The following is a 10,488-nucleotide window of genomic DNA, read 5'->3' as shown; positions in this document are numbered from 1 at the left end:
TTGCTATGATGGATTAATTAGGCTTAATAAATTCATCTCGTCATTTAGCCTCCACTTATGTAATGGGTTTTGTAAATAGTCTACGTTTAATACTCCTAATTAGTATCTAAACATTCGATGTGATGTGCTAAAAATAAGCAAAGGGAACCAGCACCCTGAGCTTTGCGGGCACAAATCGAGGCTGGTTTCTTGTTTCATTTGTGATGAATTTCTGCTTGGGTGGCTTGAGATGTTTTATTGGATACATTTTCTTCTTTGACCTGTCTACTCGGTTGCTATTGACGAGCTGCAGAGAAGAGCTTGAACGGCTTCAGGACTTCGCTGTTCGCTCTGGCCTACAACGACGAGCTTCGGCAAGCTCCGGGAGCAGAGAGAGATTGAGAGAGAGAAGTGGGCCCATACAAGTGACATGGCAAAAAAAATTGGTCACGTGGGTATCGACATGTGGGCCCATGTTACCACATCAGCAAAACAACGTGAGAAACCAGGTTGAAATGGTCGAGGGGGCTAATTTGTCTGGTTTTGAGACTTGGAGGGTGTAAGATTTCTGGTTTTTAAGTTTGGGGGAGTTTCTTAGACATAGTGATAACTTCAGGGTCCTATCTGTATACCCGTCACGTACGTATCTATTGCGATCATCCAATCAATCTGAGACGAGACTCTGCCTGCCCGAAGACACCGGCACCGTGCGGAAAACCCCGTCTGCCTCAACAGTCGGATCCATGGCGGCGACGGCCAACCCAGATTGCTCCCCAGCTGCGGAGGACCGGGAGAACTGCGACCTGTTCCGATGCGTCTGCTGCTGGAGTAAGTATTGCAGTCCCCAGATCCCGCGTATCGCTCCCGGCCGGGACTACATCCGCGTGCCGTCCGACGCCGACGCCGACGACCGCCCCCTCTGGTCGGTCCTCGTCGGCTGCACCTCCATCGCGGAGCCATTCCACAACCTGCGCCTGCGCCTGCACCGCTTCCGCGTCGCCGCCTCCGGCCGGGTCATCGGCCGCACCGACGACACGCTCCAGCCGTTACTCGCCGTGTCCCCGGACGACGAGGAGAACTTGTTCGTCTCCGACGCCACGGCCGCGCTGGCCCCCGACGGCCGGCGGCTGTACGTCTTGTGCACGCACTCGCCCGGAGTCGGCGGAGCCATCTCCAGCTGCGGATCGCCCCCCGCCCTCGCCGCGCTGCAGTTTCCAGTCAGAGGATTCGCTGTGGACCTTGGCACTAGGAGCCTGTCCGCTCTGCCTCCCCTTCCGTTTTCTCACGGGTCGTACCTCGTACGTAACCGTCTCGGCGCGGGGTAAGCTCTGGGCGCCGTCCGTCGAGACCGGGAGCAGCGACGGCGGCATGCGCCTTGTCGTGCGCCGGCTGGACGACGGTGAGGCTGCCTGGGAGGAGGCTGCCGGCGTCGATATATTGTACCAGCCTTTCGTGAACTCCCGTTTGAGCGGTTGCCATCTCCAGGGCTATGCTGTGATCCGTGACAGATTCATCCTGCTGTCCCTTATCGACTCCATTTTCTTCTCCGACTGCGCCGCCGGCACCTTGACCCCTGTCACCACTGTTGGCAAATCCCCTTACAAACCCATCTCCGGCAGGGCGGTCCATTTCGGAGGTGACGATGATGACACGGTCTACTTCGTCCGTGGCGCTAATCTGTTTGCGTACGAGTTCTCACCGGAGGAGGGGAAGCTGCTTGCACCGGCCATGGAGGTTGACAGGCTGTGGCCGTACTACGAAGAATGGTCTGGGTCGGTCGTCCATCTTACCGGCCGCATGCTGTGCGCCGTCTGGATCAACATGTACCTGCCCTGCGGCTGCGCCGAGCGGCACGCGCTGATCACAACCTTCTTGGTCGAAGGTGGCCACGACGGTGACGGCGGCAGCTTCGTGCCCTGCGGCGTCCATGTCCTCCACTCCACCTGCCGCAGGGTAGGCATGCTCAGGAGCAGCGCGGTGCCACGATACGAGAGTTTCGACGCATTCTGCTTTTTACAGTGAGTTGATCTATACTACATGCTTTGCTTAATATATACTACTCTAGTTGCGTTGGTTTTCAAATCATCGTTTTATTTGCCGTCAGTTCAAGTGACCAAGAATTTCATTTATGTGATACAAAACTTTAATCATAAGTATCTATTTAATTTGGATATAATAACATCAATTTGTGTTATAAATTATGAATTAATCTTTTATCATAGGCTTTTCCTAACCAGGCGAATTAAGCCTTCTAATTTTAAACAGGGGGTATATTGTTGCGCAGCAGTATTACATTAGCATCTATATATGCTTGTCGATTTACAAAAGTTCGTTGTATTTATGGTGAACTAGGGAATATCTAGATCATTCCGAGCTGCTGGACCCCTCGATGCCTATTACACTACCGGAGGATCTACTTCAAGTACCCGGTAAGTACCGGACGCCTGACCATTATCGCTTTGTTAGCACCATTTAGTACTGGTCTAAATACGCTATTTAGTATCGGTCGGTAACATCAACCGGTACTAAACTGCGAGCCACCGGCCACGTCGCACTGTTACGGACAACAGTTCAGTACCGATTGGTTTTACTTACCGCTAATAAAGTTTATTCTTTTTTTACCCTTTTGTTTTAATTCGTACTCGTATCTGGTGGAGCTTTTACTAATAATATTAGGTTAATATATCAACCCATTCAAATCCAAGTATCACGAGTATCAACCATTCAAATCATTAACACTCAATAGTTCGTACATCAATACTTTAGGTCTTAGAGATAACAAGTTCAAATCCATAAGAAAAGTGTATGGTAGGAGTAAATCCATGCTTGCTACATATTTAATAATTCACTTTGCTTACGTAGATATGCCACATAGCTTAAGTCTCCAATCATAAAGTCTAGAACTTCATCAATATAAGCTAGAGCATGAATTAGTGCACTCTCTAACACATCACAAGGACGGTCACATGCACTGCCATAAATCTCGAACCATGGAGATGACGCCAACTGAAATAGCCTGTAAAAAGTGAGATGAGCCTGGAGCTTGAAATCTTTGGTGCATATCGGGTTTCCATCGGTATAACTATAATTCAACATATCTAAGACTTGAGCCAGAATCACATGAAGCTCATTGCCACTAAGGTTTGACCAAAGACATCCTAAAAGAAGAGAATAACATGATAAAATTTAAAAGATGTAACATAGTTAAAGATAAAAGGATGATTAGATATGTTCCATACCATGTCATATTGATTCAGCTGACAAAGCCTCTCAAGTTTCTCCCTCCTCGAGGGCCTTTATTCGAAAATTGACAAGTCTAGCACAAAGTACCCATGATCGCTGTTGTAGGTAGGCCTCCATGGCAATCCTTTCAAATGTTACCCTACTTGGTGCTAATTGATCCCATGCGGCAATTGAAACCATCGGGATGAGCTATCCTGATACTCTCATCCGGTTGGCCTATGTTTCTCGAACGGGTACTTGAAAAGAGATTTTTACTCTTAAAATTCCGTGAACTAACTATCTCGGATTGCACTAAAGGAGAAGTACCACCTAGAGTTTCGATAATATCTTTCAGCCATCTAATATTGTCGATAAGCTAAATTGTATGTAAGTAAATTTAGGAATTATTCATGTGTAGTAAAAAAACCAATTACAAGAAGGAAAGAATATTACTATGTTAGGAATTGTTCCTCTGCTTCGATCATCTTTTGGCAAGTCAATGATGTGATTAGGGAAGTGAATTTCTCGAGGACGAGCCAATGACTGTCCACGGCCGCCACCAGCACGATGGCCACTTCCACGGCGAGAAAAACTTCCACTTGCCATAGTTAGCCCAAACTGTCCAAATAAAATTGTGATAAGATAATTTATCATTATTTTTCTTAATTAGTCAACTTTGCCACCAATAATTCATTGTCATATACGCACATCATATACATTTATTTCAATGTAGACCATCATTTCGTAGCCATCTGCAATTCTATCACAATGCTACTCGTGAATATCTACATGTCCTCCAAGAGATATAGCCTTATGCCATAATTGTATCACTAACTACTTAACATCCAATACAAATTAGTATCCAATTCAAGCAAAATCATAGCCATTTTAATACAATATAGGTAGCAAAATCATTTTAATGCATCAAAATCAAAGTTATCAAAAAAAGAAAATCTAACCGGGGAGGACGCACGGTGGAGGAGCGGCGGCACACGGGGGAGGCGGGGGAGGGAGAGGTGCGGCGGTGGCTCACGTGGGAGGTGGGGAAGGGAGAGGCGTGACGATGGGGATGGCGGCCAGGGACTGGGTGGCAGTGGTCGGGGACGGGACGATGGCGACGGTGATGGGGGCGATGGAGCTGGGACGGGGCGATGGCGATGGCGACAGCTATGGGGGACAGGCAGCGACGGTGGGCGAGGGCAACGAGGACGAGGCCGGTGCGACCAGAGGGAGGAACTGCTAATTTTTGAAAACTGCTAAGTGTTTAGAGAAGATGAAGTATTTGTAGGTGGGACGCTTTAGAACCGGTGGTAGCCTTTGCACGGTATTAAATTCCTCCATTTAGTACCGGGCAGGACTCCCAACCGATACTAAAGTTGCTAAATGGCGAGATATGAAATTAGGGGCATTTAGTATCGGTTCCAACCTTTGCCCGGTGCTAAATTCCTCCATTTAGTACTGGGCATGCTTCCAACCGGTACTAAAGTTGCCAAATTGACAGGAGCTGAAACTGTTCGCCTCCAGCAGTTTTCTTTCTCGCGCATACTGTCTTAATTCTAATAAAATATTTCAATCATTACGACAATATTGTCACATGTATGTATGTATATATATAAAATAGTAGAGACAAAAATTCATCACAAATATTAATTAGAGTACATTACATATGAAATTCAGGGTACATATTAAATCTTACAGAAATGAGATACTTAGAACCTAGGATCGTCCACATCGTGACAGCTAATCATCGCAACATACAAACTACAATTCATATCGATAATGTCGATTCCTAAGAACCTATTGACATAATCTAGCGCATATATTAAATCTTACATAAATGAGATATTTAGAACATAGGATCGACCATTAATTTGGGAGATAAAAAGATACACCAATCCTAAAATAATGGTACAACATGAAATCTACGAGTCCACCTACTCTGGCTTATCATAAAGGAATCTTGAAATAATTGTCCAAATGTCTTTTGGAGCAAATACCGCATTTTGATAATTGACTAGGATCGTGTCTATACGTTGCTACAGGCAAAACAAATTTCATCTATAAGCATCAAATATTATCATGTGAAATATTTACTTCTACAAACTCAAACACATGCGAAATGCCCCCAATGTGAAACAAAAAATGACTTTGCAATGAGTAATAATATAAGCATAAGTACGCTTAGATGCTCTTTATCTCAACTTGCAAAAGAATAATCATGTGACCAATTCCCAAACAATATATGACAGTTAATCACCTTTACATCGTATTCATTTCTAGCAAGCTCTAACAGCGATTTGAACAACCTTTACATTGGATTCAGCAGGACAATAATCATGTGGATCAAGTACGAATATAGGCCACCCCCATCTATCCTATTTCTTTGCCTGTGAGGCCCTATCACAAAGAAAATATTGACACAAATGAAGTTAAACTGAATATCCCACAAGTTATTCAACAGTTTTGATTGCAAGACCCAGATCTGATAGCAAACATATATAAGATGTAGGTCAAGAAATAGATGGGATGCTAAAGATTCACTCGAAATAAACACAAAGTGATAGGTTTCAACAAGTCCTTATGGATTCTCCTACAAGTTATTCTCTTAAACTAACATGCTTGAGTGCACTGATAAAAAAATACCACGGGTATGGAATCAAAAGAAAACATGAAACAACCACTGTAAGAACAGTTATTAATGGTCTTGTTCTTCAGTGTTTAAATTGGACACATTCTGATGTACTCCATGTATCAGTGACACATTAATCAGACTATATTTCATCAAATGGGAAAAAATCATTTTCTAGCATAGTGTTCTCTCATGGCATCTAATGGAAAAGAAAATCCACGTTATACCCTTAGATAAATACACAGCCTCGAACCAAAACAAATAGCAACACTCCATGCCAGTTACAGGTAAGAAAAATAGATGTAAGTTTTTTAAACAATTGATTACTGAATATCCCCTGAAGAAGAAAAGAAAACATACTTGATTGCTCTTAATCCTCCTCTCCTGCCCAGGCTTTGCTTTTCATGCTTTAGTTATTGCACCCTAATCAGCACACAAACCTTAGCTTGATAAAAGTAATCTAGCAAAGAAGGCACCAATCAATCAAATGTGTACCTAGTAGGCAGCTCAACTTTCTAGCAGTACTCAATTCCCCATTTCTGCTCAACAGTGAGAACATGATGGTGCTGAGAGAGATGAGGAAGGGGCCAGCGCGGAGAGGCCCCATCGTCAAGCTGCATCGCTTCCTCCTTGTCTCATGGCCTGCCGCTGCCAAGGAGACGCAGACGGAGAGGGCGGCATGGTTGGAGGAAGGCACCAAGGTAAAAAAAAACCCAGGAAATGGATGATCATCCTTTTGCATCCTTGAAAATGTAGAATTTATATCACTGGACTAAAAGCTTGCCAAAAAAATCATATTATATCCTAAAAATGATAATTTGTAGCTAAGAACGTTACCTTGCTGTAGAGGCAGAGCTAGTTAACTGTGGTATTTTGTCAAACATCTTCAGGATGGAAGCAAATGAAGCAAGAGAAGCTCCCTGCACCTGATGAGTATGGAGATAATAAATGAGCACCTAGAACTGCAATTAAAGACATCAACATAGCATCAACAACACATGACATCAATATGCAAAGAAGCGAAAAAAGATTTAGAGACTTGACATGGATAACTAAAATATTTAAGGGTTATATAACCAGCTTGGAATCTTTATCTCTGATTCCTATGGTCCTTGTTGAAAAGCTTGTTCGTATAAGATCTAATTGCAGAGGGAAAATATAGCTAAAAATACTGCAAAGCACAAATTGGTAGTCATACATACCTATAACTATTGCAAAGTACAGTGTAAGGACATATGTAGTAGGACACAATTTCCTGATAATGTTGGACAATTTTGTTATGCCTTAATATTTACAATATTTCCACAACAGATAGTTAGAAAATTCAATAGAAAGCTTGAGCAAAGTAGACACCAGATAATTGAATAATATGAATACATCTGCATTGCAACATGCTTATCATCCTATATGATTATCTATACTAAGTAGAAACCTAATTTTTTTTACGAAACAGGCAGATTGGTCTAAGAATCATAATATCTAGTTAACCCCACCATAAGCTTTTGAATTAGTTTGGCCATAGAAAAGAGATTGGAATGAAAAGATGCATCTGAATAAATTTTATTAAACACGACATTGATCAAAATCAATCTTGTAAGCCAGTCAATACGTTGGTAGGATAGCTCCAGACAACATTCATCATTTATGGTTCATTTTGCCTCACAGGACATCTACGATAACACAATAATCATTTATGGTTCAAGTAATCATCAAACTTGGTAGCAAATAGATGCCAGTAAATATTTTTGTTTTCAAAAATCATAATAACATCAATATGAGAGAAATTTGAATCACCAGTCACCAATTAAAAAGATTCTACATAGGTGGCTCGACAAAAATAATTTATTCAGGGGGCCATTCGTGAGGACAAATTAATAAGAAAATAGAAGAAATGTACCTGTTGGTTGTCCATCAGGTGCAGGTTGCATCCCCACCACAACCAGTGGTGCCTTAAACTGCAACATACAGATTTTAGAACACAAATCAAAATGATGCTTCAAACGTTACTAAAACTATGAAAAAGGGAAGAAAAAAAATGTATCCGAAGAACAAGATTAATGTCAACACAGATGGAGAATAGTAAGATGGGTAGAATACCTACATCAACAAAATTAACACCTGCAGAAATAAAACCTGGAAGAATCGTGAGAGTGTTGATAAATTATGCATGACCCTAAGAGTTTTAAACCTTCCTGTACAGACATATATGTATGAGAAAGGACCGGAAGTAATTATTTCAAGTAGAACATAAGACGATTTGGTAGTGATTTCACATACAGTTTGAGGATTCTTATCTGAGAAGACCGGCCTGTGAGAATTCAATAAGTTGTTCTTAGAATTAAGAAGATAGCATTGTGCAGTCATTGTGCAATTCTATAGACACCAGCAATTCTTGGAACTATATGTGCATATGCATAGTTGCAAAATTGATGTGATTTCTTGGACCTAGTGTATAAAATTCATGTGTGCGTTCCTTTCAGAGTGGCCTATGCAATGCCATTTCTGCTAGAGCTGTGTCTGTAAAGAATGGTAATTATCAAGCTTATTAGTGTCAATTTTTAGCAGTAGGGAGGATATTATTTAAAGTAGATGAATTGCTACGAAAAAACATTATCGCTTGGAGGACAAATTTCTGTTTGGGATCTAACAAGTAAGGATGGGAGTTATCAAACTGATGGCTATGCATGAAGGGCCAAAATCAGATGACCTGCGATAGATATAACCTATTAACATGAAAGGTAATATTCAAGGGATGCAATGATACACACCTGTGGATGTTCCATGATTCGATTTATCGGGTCGGCATTTCATCGAGCACTATCCTGGCTAGAAAATTTCTCCACATGGTGCTGCTGCTGCATCTGCCTCCTCCTCGCGAATGGAGGGGAGGAGCCATGGCGAGCAACCGCGTGCTCTATGTCCACATCCTCCATGACTCCTTTGGCCGGGGACGTGATCTGCTGAATCCTCGACTTCCTACAGACCTAGGTGAGCGTGGACGCTGGCTCGGCATGGCAACGGTGTCCGCCATCACCTCCACGACCGCGATGCCGTCCCCCGCGCGGGGCTGCTGTACTGGGCAGCGGTGGCCCGCGGCAGCCCCGCCGTGGCGGCGTCGAGGAGAAGGACGACGCCGTGGCTGCGCCGAGGAGCGGGACGACGCTGTGGCTGCGGTGGACGGACTCGAGGAGGAGGGCGGGCGGCAGCGCAGGGCGAGCGGCGATGGTGGCCGGCTATCCTCCTCGCCGTACCCGTCGCCGGTGTGCTGAATGATCGATTCTCAATCCTACACCAACACCGGCGGTGGTGCAGGGCGGCGAGGAGAGGCGGAGGGCGAGCCGAGGAGGAGGGCAGGTGGCGGCGGCAGCGCAGAGAGACCGAGCTGAGGAGAGGAGAGGGTGGGCGGCGGCGGTGGCGCAGGGAGACCGAGCCGAGGAGAGGAGGAGGGCGAGCGGCGGCGGCGGCGCAGAGCGAACGAGGAGGAGTAGGGTGGACGCGCTGGAGATCGGAGGACAAACCAGGAAGCGCGGGATGGAAGGAGGCGCAGCAGACCGCGCTGGGTGCCTCGCGGACGCGCTGGAGATCGGAGCGCCAACCGCGAAGCGTGGGATGGAGGGAGGCGAAGCGGACGACGCTGGTGCCTCGCGGACGCGAAACCGGAGCGGAGGAACCCCGACTTACGAAGTTTTTTTCGCCTCTTCGATTTTTTAGAGCAGAGAGGCATGGTTGTTCATTTTGGCAATCCAAAACCAACCAATAGAGTAAGGTTAATGAACAAATTTCTACCTAAATTGATAATTGGCCACCATACTTCTATAATGAAAATCTAGCTCCAAAAGGTGTTTGGAAAACTATTTTAAAATTCTTTTATGATGTTTAGTCAGAGTTTGTGGACTTGAAGTTTTTCTGTTCTCTGGTATTGGAGGAGCGGAGGTATTACATCAATTGTCGGTCCATTTACATCGTATTACGTGAAAAATGGATATAGAGGTTTGTATTAGATAAAAAACTTGATCAATATTAGGTAGGGGAAAGATAGAGTAAATGTATTTATAATATTTAGTTCTCATTCTAAAAAACTCTCCATTCTCATCGTTCTAAAACATCAACAAGCTAGTACTCGATTTATAACATAAAACTCATTCTGAAAAACTCCCCATTCACCTCACTCTAAAAAACTCTCCATTCTCCTCATTCTAAAAGATCAACAAGTACTCCATTTATAACATAAAACTAACTCATTCAAAAAAAATCTAGAATATTATGACTAAAGGAGGGAGAATGAAGTTGCTAACCAATCTAGTGAAGAAGCTAGTTGAGTGAAGAAAAATGAAGCCCGAGCAAATGGTTGAGCTTGCTAGGGGAGGAAGCTAAGGAAGAAGCTTATTTATGTATAAAGCAAATGTTGACATTAGTACCGGCTGAGAGCTTCAACTGGTACTAAATGGTTTCATTTAGTATCGGTTGAAGTTACTAGTCGGTACTAAATGGTATTTTCACCATTTAGTATTGGCTGAAGCCACTAGCCGGTACTAAATAGCTTCCTTGGAGAATCTACTTGTCGGCCACGCGTTCTATGTGCCGCCATTTAGTACCAGCTGAGCCTCCAAACCGGTACTATAGGGGCTCTGGTGGCACTGTGCGTGATGACCGGTACT

The 10,488-nt window shown here is 44.0% G+C and overlaps 1 protein-coding gene across 8 annotated transcripts; it reads right to left on the bottom strand.

Annotated features, from left to right (window-relative positions):
* Positions 1-2,754: 2,754 nt before the first annotated feature.
* Positions 2,755-9,514, bottom strand: LOC101780129. 8 transcript variants are annotated; one of them, XR_002675641.1, is made up of 8 exons: positions 8,599-9,514; positions 8,108-8,138; positions 7,932-8,022; positions 7,728-7,785; positions 6,668-6,756; positions 6,326-6,573; positions 6,191-6,253; positions 4,835-5,237 (listed from the first exon to the last, which is right to left on the bottom strand). XR_002675641.1 is itself a non-coding variant. In XM_022822832.1 (6 exons), the coding sequence occupies exons 1-5, from the start codon at positions 8,192-8,194 to the stop codon at positions 6,240-6,242; spliced, it is 672 nt and encodes a 223-aa protein (XP_022678567.1). In that variant the 5' UTR covers positions 8,195-8,592; the 3' UTR covers positions 2,755-3,819; positions 6,191-6,239. The 8 variants fall into 8 exon arrangements, 3 of the variants coding, with proteins under 3 accessions (XP_022678567.1, XP_022678565.1, XP_022678566.1); XR_002675640.1 differs by having other exon boundaries at positions 6,668-6,792; positions 7,932-8,138; XM_022822832.1 differs by lacking the exons at positions 4,835-5,237; positions 8,599-9,514 and adding an exon at positions 2,755-3,819 and having other exon boundaries at positions 7,932-8,592.
* Positions 9,515-10,488: the final 974 nt, after the last annotated feature.

This window comes from Setaria italica, chromosome IX, assembly GCF_000263155.2.
Source record: "Setaria italica strain Yugu1 chromosome IX, Setaria_italica_v2.0, whole genome shotgun sequence".
NCBI lineage: Eukaryota > Viridiplantae > Streptophyta > Magnoliopsida > Poales > Poaceae > Setaria > Setaria italica.
The sequence above is the reverse complement of the archived record's forward strand: the minus strand, read 5'-3'. Positions and strand labels throughout refer to the sequence as shown.

Coding starts and splice junctions, on each gene's coding strand:
- LOC101780129 (XM_022822832.1), bottom strand. CDS start 8,194: ATGACTGCACAATGCTATCTTCTTAATTCTAAGAACAACTTATTGAAT. Junction 7,786..7,931: donor CAGGTGTTAATTTTGTTGAT/GTAGGTATTCTA, acceptor TGTATGTTGCAG/TTTAAGGCACCACTGGTTGT. Junction 6,757..7,727: donor ACCTGATGGACAACCAACAG/GTACATTTCTTC, acceptor CATACTCATCAG/GTGCAGGGAGCTTCTCTTGC.